The sequence below is a fragment of the Myotis lucifugus genome, unplaced genomic scaffold, assembly GCF_000147115.1.
Source record: "Myotis lucifugus unplaced genomic scaffold, Myoluc2.0 scaffold_0, whole genome shotgun sequence".
Classification (NCBI taxonomy): Eukaryota; Metazoa; Chordata; class Mammalia; order Chiroptera; family Vespertilionidae; genus Myotis; species Myotis lucifugus.
The window spans coordinates 11,730,843-11,751,493 of record NW_005871048.1 but is presented as its reverse complement, the minus strand read 5'-3'; the positions used below and the strand labels follow the sequence as shown (position 1 = coordinate 11,751,493).

The window sequence follows — 20,651 nt, the reverse complement described above, 5'->3', positions numbered from 1 at the left end:
GGAATAAAAAAGACCCTGAATAGCCACAGCTGTCCTGAGAAAGAAGAACAAAGTTGGAGGGATCACAATATCAGACATCAAACTCTATTACCAAACCACGGTTCTCAAAACTGCCTGGTACTGGCACAAGAACAGACATATAGACCAATGGAACAGAATAGAGGATCCAGAAATTGACCCAAGCCATTATACTCAATTAATATTTGACAAAGGAGGCAAGAGCATACAATGGAGTCAAAACAGCCTCTTTAATAAATGGTGCTGGGAAATTTGGTCAGATACATGCAAAAAAATGAAACTAGATCACCATACACAAAAACAAACTCAAAATGGCTAAAGGACTTGAATGTAAGACGGGAACCATAAAACCCCTACAAGACTCCATAGGCAGCAAAATTGCAGACATATGTTGTAGCAATATCTTTACAGACACAGATCCTAGGGCAAGAGAGACTGAGGAGAAAATAAGCAAATGGGACTACATCAAAATAAAAAGCTTTTGCACAGCAAAAGAAACCATCAACAAAACAACAAGAAAGCCCACTGCATGGGAGAACATATTTGCCAATGTTATCTCCGATAAGGGTTTAATCTCCAACATTTACAGGGAACTCATACAACTTAACAAAAGGAAGATAAACAACCCAATCAAAAAATGGGCAAAGGACCTAAATAGACACTTTTCGAAAGAGGACATTCAGAAAGCCAAGAGACACATGAAAACATGCTCAAAGTCACTAATCATCTGAGAGATGCAAATCAAAACAACAATGAGGTACCACCTCACACCTGTCAGAATGGCTATCATCAACAAATCAACAAATGACAAGTGCTGGAGAAGATGCAGAGAAAAAGGAACCCTCCTTCACTGCTGGTGGGAATGCAGACTGGTACAGCTATTGTGGAAAAAAGTATGGCGTTTCCTCAAAAATTTAAAAATGGAACTGCCATTTGACCCAGTAATACCACTTCTAGGAATATATCCCAAGAAAACAGAAACACCAATCAAAAAGGATATATGCACCCCTATGTTCATAGCAGCACAATTTACAATAGCTAAGATTTGGAAACAGCCTAAATGCCCATCAGCAGATGAGTGGATTAGAAAACTATGGTACATCTACACAATGGAATACTACGCTGCTATAAAAAAGAAGGAATTCTTACCATTTTCAGCAGCATGGATGGAACTGGAGAGCATTATGCTAAGTGAAATAAGCCAGGCAGTGAAAGAAAAATACCACATGATCTCACTCATTTATGGATAATAAAGAACATTATAATCTAATGAACAAAAAGATAGATACAGAAGCAGAGAAGCATCGAACAGACTGTCAAATTGCAGCGGGAAGGCTGGGGAGTTTTTTTTTTGGGAGGGGGGGTGGTAAGAGACCAATCGAAGGACTTATATGCATGCATATAAGCATAACCAATGGACACAAGACACTGGGGGGATGGGGTAAGGGCATGTGCCGGGGGGTAGGGGAGGCCGGGGGAAGGTCAATGGGGAAAAAAAAGGAGACATATGTATTACTATTTGTAATACTTTAAACAAGAAAATAAAATTTAAAATAAATTAAAATAAATAAAAAAGAAATATGAACTAGCCCTGATGGGATGGCTTGTTTGGCTGGAGTGTCATCCCATACACCAAAAGGTTGTGGGTTCAATTTTCAGTCCGGGCACATACAGGAGGCAACTAATCGATGTTTCTCTTTCTCTCTCCCTCTCCTTCTCTCTTTCTAAAATCAATAAACATATCCTTGGGTGAGGATTTTAAAAAAAGAATAAATCTATAATAATAAAAACATAATATGCTAATTAGACCAGACATCCTTCCGAACGAAGCCTGGGCTGCAAGGGAAGCCCGGGTCCCGGGTACCAGAGGGAAGCCAGTGCCAGCAGCCAGGGAAAGGAAGGCCTACTCTTGCATGAATTTCGTGCATCAGGCCCCTAGTATGAAATAATATACCATTTCAGGTGAGAAAGAAAAGCAAGAGAAAAAACAAAGACTACTTATTACCAGCAGATTAAATACTATAGGGCATCCTTTAGGCTAAAAGAAGATGAGCTACATGAAAGCCTGGGGATGTGGTCATAAACATCAACAAAAAGGGTAATTTCTAAAAATACTAAATAAATATTGACTTTAAAAATAATGTCTTATAGGGCTTGAAATACATATGTAAATAAAATGCTCGACAGCAATAGCAGAAAAGTAAGAAGGGTATTTGGAGTTAAACTACAGTGGGGCAAAAGTAGGTTTATAGTTGTGACTACACAAAACAGTTTATTCTTGTATTATTATTTATTAATTATTGCATTATTTTCCATATAAACAACTATAAAACTACTTTTGCCGCACTCTGTATTCTAAGATTTCTGAAAGAGGTAAAATTTGAAATTTTATGTTAGCCTTTGATAAGACAAAGTAGAACTATCTAGGGTAACCACTAAAATAATGATGGTTATGCATGTAATTACTACATATTCTCTTAATATAGAGAAAAAAATAAAATGAAAAATAATCCAAACAAAGGAAAAAAGGAGAGGCAAAGAATATAAAACAAGCCGAAACCGGTTTGGCTCAGTGGATAGAGCGTCGGCCTGCGGACTGAAAGGTCCCAGGTTTGATTCCGGTCAAGGGCATGTACCTGGGTTGCGGGCACATCCCCAGTAGGAGATGTGCAGGAGGCAGCTGATCGATGTTTCTCTCTCATTGATGTTTCTAACTCTCTATCTCTCTCCCTTTCTCTCTGTAAAAAATCAATAAAATATATTTAAAAAAAAAAAAAGAATATAAAACAAGTAGGGCAAATAAAAACCAAAAAGTAGCTAGGAGATTAAAACCCAAATATATTAGTACTTACATTACATGCAAGCAAACTGCAAGTTCCCATTGAAAGACAGAAACTGTCAGACTAAAAATATAAACACATAAAACTGAACTACATGCTCCTTATAAGAGACACACATTAAATACAAGGAAAGAAAAAGGTTGAAGTGTAAAGATGGAAAAAATATATATCTCCTATGCAAAAACTAATCATAAGAAAGCTGTCTGATATTAAATGGTCAGACTAAGTAAACTTTAAAGTAAAATGCATGATTAGAGATAAAGAAGAAACATTTTGTAAATGATGTAAAATTCAAAATAACATAAAAATTCTAAATGTTTTCATCTACAAACATAGGTTTGAATTATAGAAAGCAAAAATCAACAGAACTACAAGGAAAATGAGACTAATCCACAATCACAGTACATTTGAACACACCTTTCTCAGAATAAAAGACCAAAACCAATAAGGATATAGAAGATCTGAACACAATTAACAAACTTGATTTAACTGACATACGTAAATGAACACTGAACTCAATACCCATAAAATACCATTTTTTCCCAAGGATACATGGAGTGTATATAAATATTGATCATATATTCTGGACCATAAAATGAGTCTCACACAAATGTCAAAAGACTGAAATCACTAAGTATGTTTTCAATTCACAATACAAGTTAGACATAAAAAACAAAAAACCAGGAAAATCTCCATATATTTCAAATTTATAAATAACCTACGGGTCAAAGAAGAAATCCCAATGGAAAATAGAAAATACTTTTCACTGAATGATAATGAAAATATTATCTTGTAGAATATGGCTAAAACTGTGCTTAAATTAAATGTACATTAGAGAAGGCTTTTAAAAGATTACCTAAGTTTCCATCTCAAGAAGTCATAGGGGAAAAACAATAGATTAAAACCAGAGGAAGTAAAAGCAAATAATAAAAAGCAGAAATAATGAAGAAAAAGGTATCAACATGCTAGCACAGAATTTTTTATTTTCCTAAATTTTATTTAACTATTGCCCCTTTGTTATATTAATAACTGCACAAAGGAGAGAAGAGAAACTTACTCTACAAATAGAAAACAGAGACATTAGCAGTAAAACACATAAACCTACATTTCCCAGTCACCATTTCAGAATACCACCCGTTTCTCAGGATTGGTCATATTTTAAATGCTAGATTCCAATGAATAAGTTATCCTATATAATAAAAGAGTAGTATGCAAATTGTCCCCTCGACCAGGAGTTGTCCAGGAGTTTGACCAGGGGGCAAGGCTAGCCAGGGGAAGGGAGGGAGTACCCAGCCGGCAGCCAGCGGCCGCTAGGGACCCTACCAGTGCACGAATTTCGTATACTGGGCCTCTAGTACCTAATATAAGTCAAACTGCATAATAAAACTCTCACCAATCACATTACTTTCCAACTCTAAAGCTTTCATGATTCCTGTAAGGAAATAGCTGAAAATTTTTTAAGATGGCTTTAGAAATTCTACAGCATTGATTCTCAACGCACCATCTGTGGGAGGGCAATAAGGAAGAAATCTATGAGGAAGTCATGGTATATGAAGTAAAGCTTAATTGTGATTAGTGGGAATACACATAAGATAATACTATGGGAAATGGACTGTACAGATGGGAAAACAGCCCTACCCGTTTTGGTTCAGTGGATAGAGTGTCGGCCTGAGGACTGAAAGGTCCCAGGTTCAATTCCGGTCAAGGGCATGTACCTTGGTTGCAGGCACATCCCCAGTAGGAAGTGTGCAGGAGGCAGCTGATCCATGTTTCTCTCTCATCAATGTTCCTAACTCTCTATTCCTCTCCTTTCCTCTCTGTAAAAAAATCAGTAAAATATATTTTAAATATAAAAATAAAAAATAGCCCTAACCGGTTTGGCTCAGGGGATAGAGCAGTGATGGCGAACCTTTTGAGCTCGGGGTGTCAGCATTTTGAAAAACCCTAACTTAACTCTGGTGCTGTGTCACATTATAGAAATTTTTTGATATTTGCAACCATAGTAAAACAAAGATTTATATTTTTGATATTTATTTTATATATTTAAATGCCATTTAACAAAAAAAAAATCAACCAAAAAAATGAGTTCGTGTGTCACCTCTGACACGTGTGTCATAGGGTCACCATCCCTGGGATAGAGCGTCGGCCTGCGGACTGAAGGGTCCCAGGTTCGATTCCGGTCAAGGGCATGTACCTTGGTTGCGGGCACATCCCCAGTAGGGGGCATGCAGGAGGCAGCTGATCGATGTTTCTCTCTCATCGATGTTTCTAACTCTCTATCCCTCTCCCTTCTTCTCTGTAAAAAAAATCAATAAAATATATATTTTTTTAAATAAAAATAAAAAATAAAGACTGAAAAAGAGTTCTTCCTACCCTACCCCTCCAGCCTCATTTCTTATTACCTCAAGTATGAATGCTGCACTGTGAATCTAGCCCAAAGTTTTGGCAAAGAGTTGGCAAAGTTTTTTTGTAAAGGGCTAAGCAGTATTTTAGGCTTTGTAGGCCATAAGCCTAAAAGGCTCCATAGGCAATACAGTAGTTCCCCTTACCCACAGAGGATACATTCCAAGATCCTCAGTGAATCCCTGAAACCGAGGACAGTTGTTCGTATGAAATATAGTAATTAAGAAATAATAATACAATAAACTATGTTTCACATCCTCACAACTGTAAACCTACTTTTGCCCCACACAGTATATTGTTTTTTCCTATTCATATATACCTATGATAATGTTTAAACTACTTTTGCACTTTGGAGCCATTTAAGTAAAATAAGGGTCACTTGAATACAAGCACTGCAATGTGCTTACCGAAGTCTACTAAGTGACCAAGTGAGAAGTGTATACAGTGTGAACATGCCTGACAAAGGAATGATTCACGTTCCAGGTGGGACAGTGAGAAATTTCATTCCACTACTCAGAACAGTGTGTAATTTAAAACTCATGAATTGTTTCTTATGGAATTTTCCATTTAATATTTTCAGACTGTGGTTAATCTTGGATAACTGAAACCATGGAAAGTGAAACTTCAGATAAGAGGGAACTACTGTATGTTAAATTAATGGACATGGTGTTCTTCTAACAAAACTTTACTTATGGACACTGAAGTGTGATTTTCCTATAATTGTCACATAAAAAATATTATTATTCTTCATCTGATTTTTCTCCAACCATTAAAAAATATAAAAACAATTTCTTAACTTTCAGGCAATCCAAAAAAAGGGAGTAAGCAAGATCTGACCCCTGAGCCATAGTTTGCCAACACCTGCCCTAATTCAAAAGACATTACCAGCCCTAGCTGGTTTGGCTCAATGGATAGAGTGTCAGCCTGTGGACTGAAGGGTCCCAGGTTCGATTCCGGCCAAGGGCACATGCCTGGGTTGCGGGCTTGATCTCCAGTAGGGGGTGTGCAGGAGGCAGCCAATCAATGATTCTCATCATTGATGTTTCTATCTCTCTCTCCCTCTCCCTTCCTCTCTAAAGTCAATAAAATATATATATTTTTTAAAAGACATTATTAATACCTGCCATCCATAACACAGATATTCTGCTTATGCTTCACATCACTCCATCCTAAGTATCTCTCCCAACACCAGGAACAGTCTGCTCACTCCCATCTCCAAACCTCTGCTCTTAATTTTTCCTGTAATATGCTATTATCTTTTTAACTTCTTGTCCTTCAAGTTTCACCAAGAAGTTTAGCTGCTCAAAGAGGCCTCCTTAGTTATATCATATCAATTTGCCATGTTGGTAAATAAATGTATAACTCATTCTGGTAGGTATTCATATTGCATCTACTATTATAATATTATGCAATACCTTATAATAGTATAATGTCACTGCTTCAGAAATAGGTTTTCTTACCTAAACTGTCGATATTCCTAAAGTACACAGATCCTATATTTCCTTTATATCCCAGATAGCAGTTAGCACACTGTTAAAGCTGAGATAGATTGTTACATTTTTAATACTTTATATCACAAAAACTGATTCAAACTTAGCCTCTGAAGATACAGAAGTTTAAAAAGTAAAATCTTAAGAAGGGGATCTTCTTAATTAAGGGCATCTAGTTAATATTCTAACAACATAAGTATATCAAACCATGACTTTCATGCCCTGGAAACCCAAATTTTAAATTATAGCATTACTTAAAAGTTTAGAAAACAGAGGCTTAAAAAAAACAAACAAATTTTAAAGCAACCATAATTTTTGTTTCATGTCTCCAAGTCTCTTTTACATAGTATGCGTTGATAAAGTTGTAATCAGTACATATACAACTACTGCATGCTTTTCTCCTACATCTTGGTCATTTTTTTCATGTTATGTTACTACATGAACTACATAATAATTCTTAATATCTTTATGGTGAAAGTTCAAATAAGGAGGCATGTCATAATTTACATAAACACTTCCCTGTTAATGGACATCTAATTTACATGAACACTTTCCTGTTAATGGACATACACACTGTTTCTGAATTTTCACTATTAGAATTAGTGCCTAAAAACTGTAAGGACAGATAACAGACCAATGATTGCCAGGGAGTGTGTATTGGAAGAGGGGTTGATTACAGTTAAATTATAGTATATAATTGTCAAAAGTTATAGAACTATATACTAAAAAGGGTGGATTTTATTTGTATATAAATTATACTTCAATAAACACATAACAAAAAAATGCCGACCTTAAAACAGAATCACAAATGTGATAGCTTAACACACCTTTAATTCACTTTCAAAGGAATTATAAAATATTTCAAAAGTTCCAATTTTATAGTATTCTTTCTAGCACTGGAATCAATCTTTGAATTTTAATTTATATTACCTTTATACCTAGTTATATAGAACATTTTCCATGTCTATTCACAAACTTCATTTTCTTTTATGACATGTCTATTTATGTTCGTTTCTGAGATTAGTAAATGATAAGTTGTCTATTATATTTACTGTATACAGATATACCTCAGAAATATTGCAGGTTTGGTTCCAGATCACTGCAATAAAGCTATTATCACAATAAAGCGGGTTACATGATTTTTTTTGTTTCCTGTGCATATAAAAGTTATGATAATATACTATAGTTTATTAAGTGTGCAATAGTGTTATGTCTATAAAAACAATGCACATACCTTAACTTAAAAATATATCTTGCTAAAAAACACTAACCATCATATGAGCCTTCAGCAAGTCGTAATCTTTTGGCTGGCAGAGGGCCTTGACTTGATGTTGATGGCTGCTTCTTGATTAGGGTGGTAGTTGCTGAAGGTTGGGGTGACTGGCAAGTTCTTAAAATAAGGCAAAAGGCATTGACTTCTCTCTAGCTATGAAAGTCCTAGATGGCATCTTCTTCCAATATAAGGCTGTTTTGTCTACATTGAAAATCTGTTGTTTAATGTAGCAACCTTCATCATCTTAGCTAGGTCTTCCAGAAAACTTGTTGCAGCTTCCACATCAGCCCTTTATGTTATGGAGACAGCTTCTTTCCTTAAACTTTACGAACCAAACTGTGCTAGCTTCAAACTTTTCTTTGCAGCTTCCTCACCTCTCTCTTTCTCTTCATTAAAGAAAGTTAAGGCCTTGCTCTGGATTAGGCTTTTGCTTAAGGGAGCATTGTGGCTGGTCTGATCTTCTATCCAAGCCACTAAAACGTTCTCCCTATCAGCATTTAAGGCTGTTTTACTTTCTTATAATTTGTGTTCACTGGAGAACTTTTAATTTCTTTCAAGGACTTTTCCTTTGCATTCATAACTTGGCTAACTGGCAAAGAGGTCTCACTTTCAACTTAACTCAGCTTTTGACATGCCTTCTAGCTTTTGATTTAAAGTGAGGGACCTGTGACTGTTCCTTTCACTTGAACACTTAGAGATCATTAATGGGTTATTAACTGGTCTAATTTCAATACTGTTGAGTCTCAGGGAACAAGGGAGGCCCAGGAGAAGGACAGATAGGGGAACAGTCAGTTGGTGGAGTAGTCAGAACACCAACAACATTTATCTATTAAGTTCATTATCATATTGGCATGGTTCATGGCACTCAGAAAGAATTTTAATAGTAATATCAAAAATCAATGATCACAGATCACCATAACAAATATAATACGAAAAAGTCTCAAATATTAGATAATTATCAAAATGTGACACAGAGACACAAAGTGAGCAAATGCTGTTGGAAAGATGGCACCAACAGACTTGCTTGATGCAGGGTTGCCACAAACCTTCAATTTGTAAAAAACATAGTATCTGCAAAGCGCAATAAAGTGAAATGCAATAGGATGAGATATGGCTGTATATTTTGCTCTATCAGTTGTTTCATTAAAGAGTGTTAGATATGCTATAAGTATTAAATGCAAGTTCTTGCAAAAAATATAACAAGCTGAATAAGTTACTATGTTGTGACTAGTCTATGCTAAGTTACATGCCAAAGACCAATAAAATCATATTTAATTTTAGTTAGGTAACTTCGTTGATTTAAACTTTGGGTGCATAATAATATATATCAAGCACTTTTGAAAAATTTAATTCCGGAACTTTTTCTGGTTTACATGCCCCTTACAAATGTTCCCACAATGCAATAAGTGCACTTTCAAAAATTTTGTATCTCCACCTTTTAATGTCTTATTTTTGTATCCTTAGAGAAAGACAATGAAAATAGAAAACAAAGTAAAAAATAACTACTACCAGGCATCTTAGATAAAATTAAGGATATTAAGCAATAATATTAAATGAACTTACCTTTATCTAAAAAACAGGTAAGTGTTGTATTATATAATTCTCAATTAAGAAAAATTTAATTTGGAAAAAAAATTAAATTTCTGAAACTGAATTCATAATGGAAAATTTTTATGATTTCTCAAAATACATATTTGTTAAATGGACAATTCTTAAAACTCAAGATAATAGTACCCTAAGTGTTAACTCAGTTAAAGTATTGTTGTAGAAGTTAAAATAGTATGATCCAAATACACTAATTTTCAACTATATAACTTAACATAGAAATACTGTTAAGAACATTTAGAAGAATAAAAAGAAGCCATATTTGCCTGGCCGGTTTTGCTCAGTGGTTGAGTGTTAAGCCATGAACCAGGAGGTCACAGTTCGATTCCCAGTCAGGGCACATGCCCTGGTTGCAAGCTCAATCCCAGTAGGGAGCATACAGGAGGCAGCTGACCGTGATTCTCTCTCATCATTGATGTTTCTCTCTCTCCCTCTCTCTTCCTCTTTGAAATTTAAAAAAAAAAAAAAAATGTTTTTGTGTGTGTGTGTGTGTGTTTTTTAAGTAGCCATATTCATTGTGATACTTCTGAGATGGCTATTAAGGGAAGGAAATTATGGGAAGTACTCATGCATTAAAACATGGTAGTATTCATTAAGAAGACCTAAAGGGCCAATCTTAGTTGCTATAATTTTAAAGAGACCTGTAATCTCTTAATAGCAGGCACAGAAAAAATAGGAATTCATGCTGAATTGTAATAGTTTAGGTGCATAGCAATGTGATCAAGATTTTTTTTAAATAAGCAATCTGAAACATATTAGTATTTTGAGTGAAAACTATTTTGGATCCCAAGAGTTTCCTGGCTCCAAACCAGATGGTTTGGGTTTGACTAAATGATAAATAAATGATTGTTTGCAACTGAATGTTATCAATCAACCACTTAAATTATGACAAACTTCAACAGAGCATTTATAAATATCTCAATTTGGGTAAGATTACTTACCAGAATCAGAATTCAGTCCATTTCTAAACCACTCCCAAAGAGTAAACAGAATTTATCTTTTTAATGAAACGAAATTGTCCTCATAAGGCAATAAAATATTTAACAAATACAAAATGTTTGTTATAACTTAAATTACTTTTTCTAGCAATATCAATTCAACAGATTCCACTGCCTGTAAAGTCTTCACATAGTTCAAGTTTTGTGTTTGTTAGTTTAAGTCACATAAAGTTGTTCTACTCATGCCGAAACCGGTTTGGCTCAGTGCGTCGGCCTGCAGACTGAAAGGTCCAGGGTTCGATTCCGGTCAAGGGCATGTACCTGGGTTGCGGGCACATCCCCAGTGGGGGATGTGCAGGAGCCAGCTGATCGATGTTTCTTGCTCATCGATGTTTCTAGCTCTCTATCTCTCTCCCTTCCTCTCTGTGAAAAATCAATATATATAAAAACAAACAAACAAAAAAAACCAAAACAAACAAAAAAAAGTTGTTCTACTCAAACTTCAGTGTACAAACACCAGAGGATCACAGTAAAATGCAGATCCGAGTCAGTGATCTAGAGGTAGTTCCAAGTGGTGCCTATACTGCTGGCCTTTGCTAATTGAGCAGCAAGGAAACAAAGAATGAATCTTATACAGCAGGTCCTCAAATAACATTGTTTCATTCATCATTGTTTAATTATAACATTGATGAGATGTCCTAGGAACTTAACTCTTGTTTATAAAAATTAGCCCAAGGTAAAATTGGTTTCATTGTACATCCTTTTGCTTAAAGTCACTTATTGATGACATTGAGGACTTACTATATATATTTGTCATATAGCTAACATATCTAATAGCGCTATCAAGTGATATGAATATAAGTTTAAAAGGAGAGTTATGTCATGGCCCTATTTTACACCATACAGAAACAAAACTTCACTCTTCTTCTTTACTCTAAATTTAAATACTTACATGCCATAGCAGACACAGGGTATATTATACAACTAGATTACACAGTTGATCCACAGAAAAGTTCCTGTTTATCTAGTAAAGAGTATCAGTAAACTCTGAAATCTATTCCTACCAATTTTCTTGTTTAAGTCAAATCTAAGTAAATGACCCACAGTCGAATATTTTTAAATTAGTTTGTAAAATATAATCAATATTGCTGCAAAAAATATCTTCAAAAGAATGAAAATCCACAAAATGTTGAAAAAAAATTTTTCAAGTTATATGTTATAGAACTTGTATTCAGAATATATAAATTACTCTTAAAACTCAGTAATAAAAAGATACAGAACCCAATTTAAAACGGTGCAAAGGATATGTACACACTCCCCAAAGAAGATATACAAATGGCCAATAAGCATATGAAAAGATGCTCAGTCATTAACTATTGGAGAAATAAAAATCAAAACCATAATGAGATATAATTTCTCACCCACTAAGATGGCTATCTTAAAAAGAAGGGGAATAACAAATGTTGTTAGTAAGGGTATGTAAACAATGGATCCCTCCTACACTGTTAATAGGAATGTAAAATGGTGCAGCTACTTTGGAAAACAGCTTGGCAGTTCCTCAAAAGGTTAAACAGAGAGTCACCATGTGACCCTGCAATTCTATCCCTACCTATGCTAGAGAAATGAAAACATACATCCTTAGAATTTCTACACGAATATTCTTAACAGCATTATTCCTAATAGCCAATAAGTAGAAACAACCCAAATGTCCGTCAACTGATGAATGAATGTGATATATCTATATAGTGGATTCAACAATAAAAAGAAATAAAGTACTGAAATGCTACAAAATAAATGAGCCTTGAAAACATTATGCTAAATAAAAGAAGTCACAAAAGACCAATATTATGATTCCATTTATATGAAATATCCAGGACAGATAAATTGACAGAGACAGAAATATTACTGGTTGTCTAAAACCAGTAATATTTGGGGATGAGGGAGGAGGGGGAAAATGGCAGTGAATATTAATAGATATGGAGTTTTTTTGCGAGGGTGTAGGTGGGGGTGAAAAGGTGACTGTGGTGATGGTTGCACAATTCTGTGAAAATACTAAATAAAAACCACTGATTTATACACTTTAAGTCAGTGAATGGTATGTGAGAGCTGTTTTCAAGTCAAAGTACCTGTGTTTTTGGTAAGTTTTGACTTATAGAAGCAGCAATTAAAGTGTCTTTCATTTTAACAGATTTGTCTGGAAATGCCCACATCTGTTACAATAGGACCACTTTAGCCTACTGTGTTTGGCATCATTCTTCTTCAACTTTGTAGCTGGGACTAAGCTTCCATAAGAGAACTACTTGTAAAGATGGGGAAAAGGGTAAGCAGTTCAACTAGGGATAAAAAATTGCCTTTTTTAATGGCTCTTGAAAGTAAGTAGAATTTTCAAGGCTAAGCACACTCGAGCTAAGGAATCAGGACTAAAACAACTAATAATAGCATAATTTAATAAAAATTACACAATGAAACTTGATAAAAGCATCAACATTATAATTCTAACTTCATTAAAATTTCCTTTCTGGTCTCGATAGTTCACTCTATTCAACTGTAGCTCTTCCCAAAGGGAGAGAAAAAAGAGAAAGAGATGTTTCAGTCAGATTTGCATCCTTGTAACTTCTTTACTTGGGCCTCTCACCACCACTTCCACCTCCATCTTCCAACACATAGATTCCTGATGTCTCAGTAGCATAAATCTCTAGAATACCAAGGGCTTCCAGAATTTTGTTTTAAACAAATTTAATTCATCAATCTAGAAAAATGTGATACAGATGAACTCAGTGAGAGAACCACATGTACCCACAAGTCATTAAGTAAAACTTAATCTCTGCCTTCAATTCGTGGTGTTGCCTACAGCTCTTGAAATAGCAGTTAGTGCAAATGATCTATTCATTTCAATTCAACTTCAATTCTGTGAGAATTCACTTTTCAAAATCCAATCTCCACTATTTTCCTACTGAACTCAATTTACACATCATCTACAGCTTAGCTTTCCAACTAGGATAACAAGTTCCCTGAGGATACAGGGAAGTGTGCAAGGAGATACAAGAGGGAAAAGAATGAACATGGATTATATACATATAATCTTTCCCTTTTTAAAATTTTCTTGACTGAAATACATCTATACCCTAAAATGCCTATACTATGGGAGAGAAATAACGTATTGCCTGGGGTTTGCTTTAAACTACTGCAGAAAACAAAAGGAGAGGAGAATACACATTTTTTAAAACTCTGGCAGATGTGGATAATTGTTGAAGCAAGGTGATAAGTATATAGTGATTCAATGTATTCTTCTTTATACTTACTTATAAATTAGAAAGTTTCAATAAAATAAAAACACTGCATGAACTAGCTCTCTACAAACCCTTACATGCTAGCTACACTTAACATGAGCCTATGTGGATTTCTCCCTTTTCTAAACCCTATAGAATTCCACCTGTACCACCCATTTTTCACAATTATTGATAATTTTTCATGCATGTTTTTATTTCCATATTGAAAGGACTACAAAACAGAGTCCTTGCTATCAAGTAACTTATAATCTTTCTTCTATTAAGTCCAAGACATTCATTCAACAAGCCTTTTTCCTAAATATTTATCATGGGCCAGATACTCTTTCTAATGCATGGATACAAACACCAGGCATCTAACCTCAAAAAGCTAAGTAGAATGTAGTTAGATGGGTTTCTCTAAAAAAATCTCAGTTATTCCTCTGATGAAAACTTTCACTAGCTTACCACTGCATAAAGAATAAAATCAAACATCTTTACCTAGAAGTCAATATCCTTTATAACTTAGCCCTTTGGTCCAAACAGTACACCTACCTTCCAATTCCTGGGCCTTCCAAGCATACTTCTCAATGTGTCTTTCCTTATGCCATTTCCTCAGTTTTAAGAACTGTATCAAATCTCTTCTGCATATCTGAACCCTAACAATCCTTTCAAGGCCCAGTTCAACTTGTCCATGAAGTCTAGGTAAGTCCTACAGCATAGATTTATACCATTCCTTTAGCAATTAACAAATGTGATGTCCTGTATCTTCTCATAGCCTTCACAATGTTCAACACAATGTCTTGCCTACAGAAAATGCACAGTAATTATCTTATTACCAGTTTACTAATTACCTTGGGTATCTAAAATGACTGGCCCATGCATGAGGACGGTGTGTCCTCTAGGGCCAGCCTCCCCAATTCCAACTCAGAGCTGTTCCATTGATCTGTAGTACTCAATCACTTTCAGCGGCTCGTTTACCAGTTAAATTTTGGTATAAAAGCAGAACTGAAGGGCTTTAAGTAACTTTACCATAGATCTGCAAAGTCCCATTCTAAGTTTAAAAAAATAATAATAAAGAACAAAAGAGCCCAGCTGGCATGGCTTGGTAGTTAAGCACTGACCTATGAACCAGGTGGTCAGGGTTCGATTCCCAGTCAGGGCACATGCCAGGTTGTGGGCTCGATCCCCAGTGTGGGACATGCAGGAGGCAGCCAATCAATGATTCTCTCTCTCATCATTGGTATTTCTATCTCTCTCTCCCTCTCCCTCTCCCTCTCCCTTCTTCCCTGAAATCAATAAAAACATATTTTAAAAAAAGAACAAAAGAAAGCCAAAAATGACAACTATATAGGGCTGAGATCAATGTGACAGCTCAAAGACTGGCCTGTATAATCGCTTCTGATTTAGGGTCTGTAGTTTTAAATAGCAAACAACTCTCCTGTCTCAAAAATCAACTGGGCTAAACTAGAGAAGTTTCTCTAAATATTTCAAAGGTTTTCTTCCCTTTTTGAATACCAAGGGAAAAGGAGGAACCCTCTGTCCCCTAAGGGAATGAGTTGTTTAGGGATAAAGTATTTCCAAAAAAAGAAAGCACTGCTGTTGCACTTACCATATTGTGGTTTAAGTATCTGCTTATGAACCTGTCTCTCCCATCAAACTATAAGCTCCTCAAGGGCAGGGAATCCAAGACTGGATATCTTGTCTTACTCATCTTTATATATCCTAAGTCTAACAGCCTGGCACACTGAGGGACTCAGTAAATGCTTTCTCAATTAATGAATGAATTCCACCTTAGGTCAAAATATGCTTAAAATGCCAACAGCCTGTTAAAAAGTAATGGATAGAGGTTAAATAATATATTCAAATGCCAACTGCATGTTAAAAAGTAAAGAAATATAGAAGTCACATACATTTTATATTTAAGCAGACTAAGCATAATCTATTGGCATTTTCTTTCTTCAAAATCATTTCCAACAGCTGACATATAAAATTTCCTAAGAGCGCTGGCCAGTGTAGCTGTTAGTTGAGCGTCATCCCATGAACCCAGAGGTCACTGGTTCGATTCCTGGTCAGGGCACATGCCCAGGTTTCGGGTTCCATCCCCAGTAGGGGGCTTGCAGGAGGCAGCCCATGGATATGTCTCTCTCTTCCTCTCTCTCCATTTTATCCCTGGTCTTATCAGTGTTTTCCATTTTCTAAATGGGATTAAAAGTGGGGGGGCGGGGGGGAGATTCTCCTTGATGCTCTCTCGGATCTTTCTCCAGTGTTCCTGCCTCAGTTTCAACTGATCCCTGCTTTTTTATTACCCTTTAACCCATAAAAAAAAAAAATCTGAAGAGCCAATGAGAGTGATCATCAGAGAATGGAAGTTTCAGAATCAGAGTGAGAGAGGGTGCAATGTACTTTAATCTGCCCCAACAATCATTAAAAATCATTGTTGAAATTAAAATGCACCATGAAAAGGCAGAGTACCACACACAGAGCAATATATATTATAGACAGGATGTCCCCAAAGTATGTATACACACTTTAACAGCTGAAAGCTCAATTGATGTTTCTTTTTCAGATTTAACCCATTAGAATAAATAATTATTCAAAGTGCATATACATTTTTGGGACACCCTGTATATATAAAATACACATATATGTATGTGTATATATATATGTATATAAAATTGGGGCTACGTATATTTTTTAGAGACATAAATATATGATACTGACACTGGGGGAAAAATGACTCTAGACTAAGCAGACCATTGGCCAAAAGAGGAAGGATATACACAGCTATACGATAGTGATTAAAAAGGAATATTCTTCTAAAATAGCACAGGTAATCAAGTCAAATACTGTTCAGAGTTTAAGAAAAATGCTCACAAAATAATGAGCTATTTACAATATAGTTCTCTCAAATACTCTATTTCTAGGAGTATATAAAGCAGCTTTGAAAAACACAAGGGAAATAGTACCAGTACTCATCTCTCCAATGATATATAAGAGTTTAAAACATACGCCAATTTTACTTAAATATATGAACTTATTAACAATCTGTTCATCATTAGGCTGATAATAAAAAACCCAAAACAAAGAAACAAAAAATCCAACAAGCCTAAACAAGCAGCCACACCTTTTAACCCTCTTTTAGTTATGATTTCAAAGCATTCCTAGTATGAATATGGTCTCTAAGCAGCAATTTGTTCTATTAAAAATAAGTGTTTTTTTAAAAATGATGAGTGTTTAAAAAGTCATGTTGTCCTCTGACCTAACAACCTATCTCAAAGACAATCAGGAACAGTTGAAAACATATATAAGAATGCTAACAGGAACATGTGTATCATACTGAAAAGCTAGAAGCAACATAAAATTCCATTAGAGGAGTATGCAGCTATTGAAATTAAAGAGCTATAATTAATGGCATTAAAGATAACACCTAGTGCCTAAACCGGTTTGGCTCAGTGGATAGAGCGTCAGCCTGCAGACTGAAGGGTCCCAGGTTCGATTCCGGTCAAGGGCATGTACCTGGGGGATGTGCAGGAGGCAGCTGATCGATGTTTCTCTCTCATCGATGTTTCTAGCTCTCTATCTCTCTCCCTTCTTCTCTGTAAAAAATCAATAAAATATATTAAAAAAAAAAAAGATAACACCTAGTAAGCTAAAAACAGGCTATAGAAGAGGACATAAAATAAAATTGCATAATATCTATTCACAAAATTCAGAAACATCTTGGAAGGATTAACTCTAAATGTCTGGATTTTGTGATATTTTTATATTTCCTCTGGGAAGAACATTTTCAGAAAAATCACAATGAGTCTGAATCACTTTAATAACAAATCTTTTTTTAAAAGATGATACTAACTTCAATAAATATATCCAGTAACTATATGCCCCATACTGTGTAGTTTAGAGTGTCTGAAAGGCAATCAGACACTATTCAGTGATAAATGCACATATACTTTGATTCAGCAATTCCACCTCTAAGTATTTACAATACAGCTACTTTCACACAAATGTGCAACACTTTTGTTCAAGAATATTTACAGCAGCATTGTTTGTATTGGATGTGACAGAACTGTCCATCAATAGAGAATAGATAAATAAATTATATACAATGAAGTACTGTGTAGCTATGAATCAGACTGAGGTAGCTATGTGTGTTGGAGTTGAATGACATCCAAGATAAATTGGAATTTTTTTTTTAAAACAGTATGTATCAACTAACAGAGGAAAGGTGAGATTGATATAGGGGCATATCCTTGTATTTGCATAGACTATCTCTAGGACACACACAAAAACAGTAAATAGTGGTCACGGGTGGGTTGGAGGTCTAGAAATCAGGGGTGATAGGACTTAATTTTCACTATAAACACTAAACCAATTTGTGCTGTTTGAATATTTTTTTACCATGTATGTATGCTACTTTTAAGTTTTAATAGTTTTTTTCATTAGACAGTGAATTATTTTGCTGCTATATAAATAGATGTATAAGAAAAATAGGTCTTCAAGTATAAAAATTGTAGTATCAGGACAGTTGTTTTTTAAGAATTTAAAAAAATTCTAAACTATCATTTGCTGTTTTAAATTTATTACAATTGCTGGAAATTATACTCCATTGTAAACCTTAACTTTTGTGGACAAAGGTTATTTACATTGTTGCTAGCCAACAAATCCACATTTGTTTAACCTAATCCTTGTTTTGCTCTCAGTATTGTTAGCAGTTTTAAAAAATCTGTTTTCTTTCTTGCTATATTTAATACATATTCTTTATTAAAAAAAATTTGGCCAAACAATAAATAGGGAATAAGGGAACAGATTTTTCTCCTTTTCCAGTGATACTTATCCTTCTAGGTCAGTTTGCCCTAGCCTTCCCTGACAGAATAACAAAAGAAATGCCGACCTAAGATAAACAAGATGACTCACTAAATATAGTTTTTACTCCAAGAGTGTTCTACAAAAATTAAAGCTAAGAGAAACATAATATATTGAAGTATATTCTGAGGAAGATGAAATACAAGCTAATGGCTCAGATCCAACTACCATTAACATGCTCTGTAACTTTGAAGAACGCATTTGCCAGCAATTAGGAGTTATTTGAAAAAGAGACAGAAAATGCTGCTTAACATAGTAACAGAGGTCTTTCTATTACACTTGTTCAATGTTATCAAATAACAGAGAAACATCAACAAGGTTATACTGGAAGGGATACCTAATCAAAACAAGTCAGTGTTGACTGACTCAACATCACTGCTTATATTTATGTACCAAACTTCCAGAAAATAAGTGGTAAACAAAAATTCAAATGAAAAAGCGAAACTCACCTTTAACACTCTTTCTATTAACATCTGCTCCCTTTTCAAGTAAATACTGCGCAATCTCTTTGTGTCCTTTGTAACATGAAATCATCAAGCAGGTATGCCCATGCCGGTTTGACACTTCCAAATCAGCTTTGTGTTCTACAAGGTACTTCACTATTTCCAAGTGGCCATCGAAGCAGGCAGCTCTTAGAGGGGTTGAATTGGTCAAAGTCGTGTTGTTCACAGATGCTCCATGATTTAACAGAGACTGGACCACCTTCAGATGTCCTGCGGCAGAAGCGGCCCACAAAGGGGGAGCCCCCTCGATGGTTTCGCCGTCAAAATTGACCGAGCCCCCGATTTCTATGGAGGCGCTGCACTGCTCCAGGAGGAACTCCACCATGTCCAGGTGCCCATACCTGGCCGCCATCAGGAGTGGCGTGGCCCCGTTCGTTTTCTCAGAGATCAGGGAGGAAATCTCCTCTTTGGATTTGCTGGCCAACAACTTGGTGAGAAGCCGGAGTTTGCCATCGCGAGCTGCGTTAAACACGGCTGTCTTCAGATCCATTTATGTCCAGGTGGGAGGCGGTGCTTTTATTTATCCCTCAATGCAAAGCTCAGCTCTTATCGACACAGGCACGAGTCACAGGAACCAAAGTTCACTTTTCATCACAGAACCCCAGGACGGATATCAAAAAAAAAACACAAAAAAACACGGAGAGTATGTTCTGTCCTGTTGCCTTCCGACATCTGACAACCAGAGCAACAAACTGGAGAAAGGAAGAAACAAAACAAAACAGTTTTGATTTTTTCATAGGTAAAAGCAAAAAAACACTGTTTTGGTTTTTTTCATCATCTCTACTCCTGTGGGGAGGAAAAGTCCTAGTTTAGGGGCTACCACGCCACCGACACCCCCCCACCCCCCACCGCCCAAAAGGTGAAAAAGAACACACAAAGGTACACACACCCCCGAACGGCTCGGGGGGAGGCGGACTCCTCTCTACATATGGTGAATGTAAGCACTAACAGGCGCCCGGCTTCTCGGCTCCTCTCTAGCCAAGCTTCGCTCTAGTTTGGTGCCGCACACGCCCGGGGAGAGTCCGACCGACAGGGGCGTGAGGCGCGGGTCCGGGACGGCGCCTTCTCCCGTCCGCAGGGCAGAGCCGGCCAAGGGCGCGATGCCGGGAGCCTCATGGTGGCCAGAAGGGGTGTCGTGGAGGAACAAAAAGTCAGACACCCACCCAGCCACGGGCCAGCCGGCGCCGAGCCCCCCCTCCGCAAGGCTCTCTCGCCTCCCAAAACTCCGAGAGGCTCTCAGGAAATCCGGCCGCCGCGGAGCTCCCTTCGCCCGCCCCATTTTGATCCCCCGCCCCCAAGGGATCGCAGGTCCCCATACCTCAGCCGCCCCTTCACCTCACAGAACCTTCACCTCGGCCTTTTCCGGACGCGGGCAGCCCCTCCCCAAGGTCCTCCACTGACCACGGCCCCCTCCCGGCGGGCGGACCGGCCGGCGGCCTCCAGCCCGCC

At 36.5% G+C, this 20,651-nt stretch overlaps 1 protein-coding gene across 4 annotated transcripts in view; it reads right to left on the bottom strand.

Moving 5' to 3' along the window:
• Nucleotides 1-20,034, bottom strand: part of FEM1C (fem-1 homolog C) — a 59,953-nt gene extending 39,919 nt beyond the window's left edge. For 2 of the 4 annotated variants that reach the window (XM_023746732.1, XM_023746761.1), the window contains exon 1: nt 19,149-20,034. In XM_023746732.1, the coding sequence (XP_023602500.1) occupies nt 19,149-19,692 (544 nt within the window). In that variant the 5' untranslated portion in view covers nt 19,693-20,034. The remainder of the gene's footprint in view (nt 1-19,148) is intronic. The other 2 variants (XM_023746784.1, XM_006081138.3) reach the window with 2 other exon arrangements.
• Between the last annotated feature and the right edge of the window lie 617 nt (nt 20,035-20,651).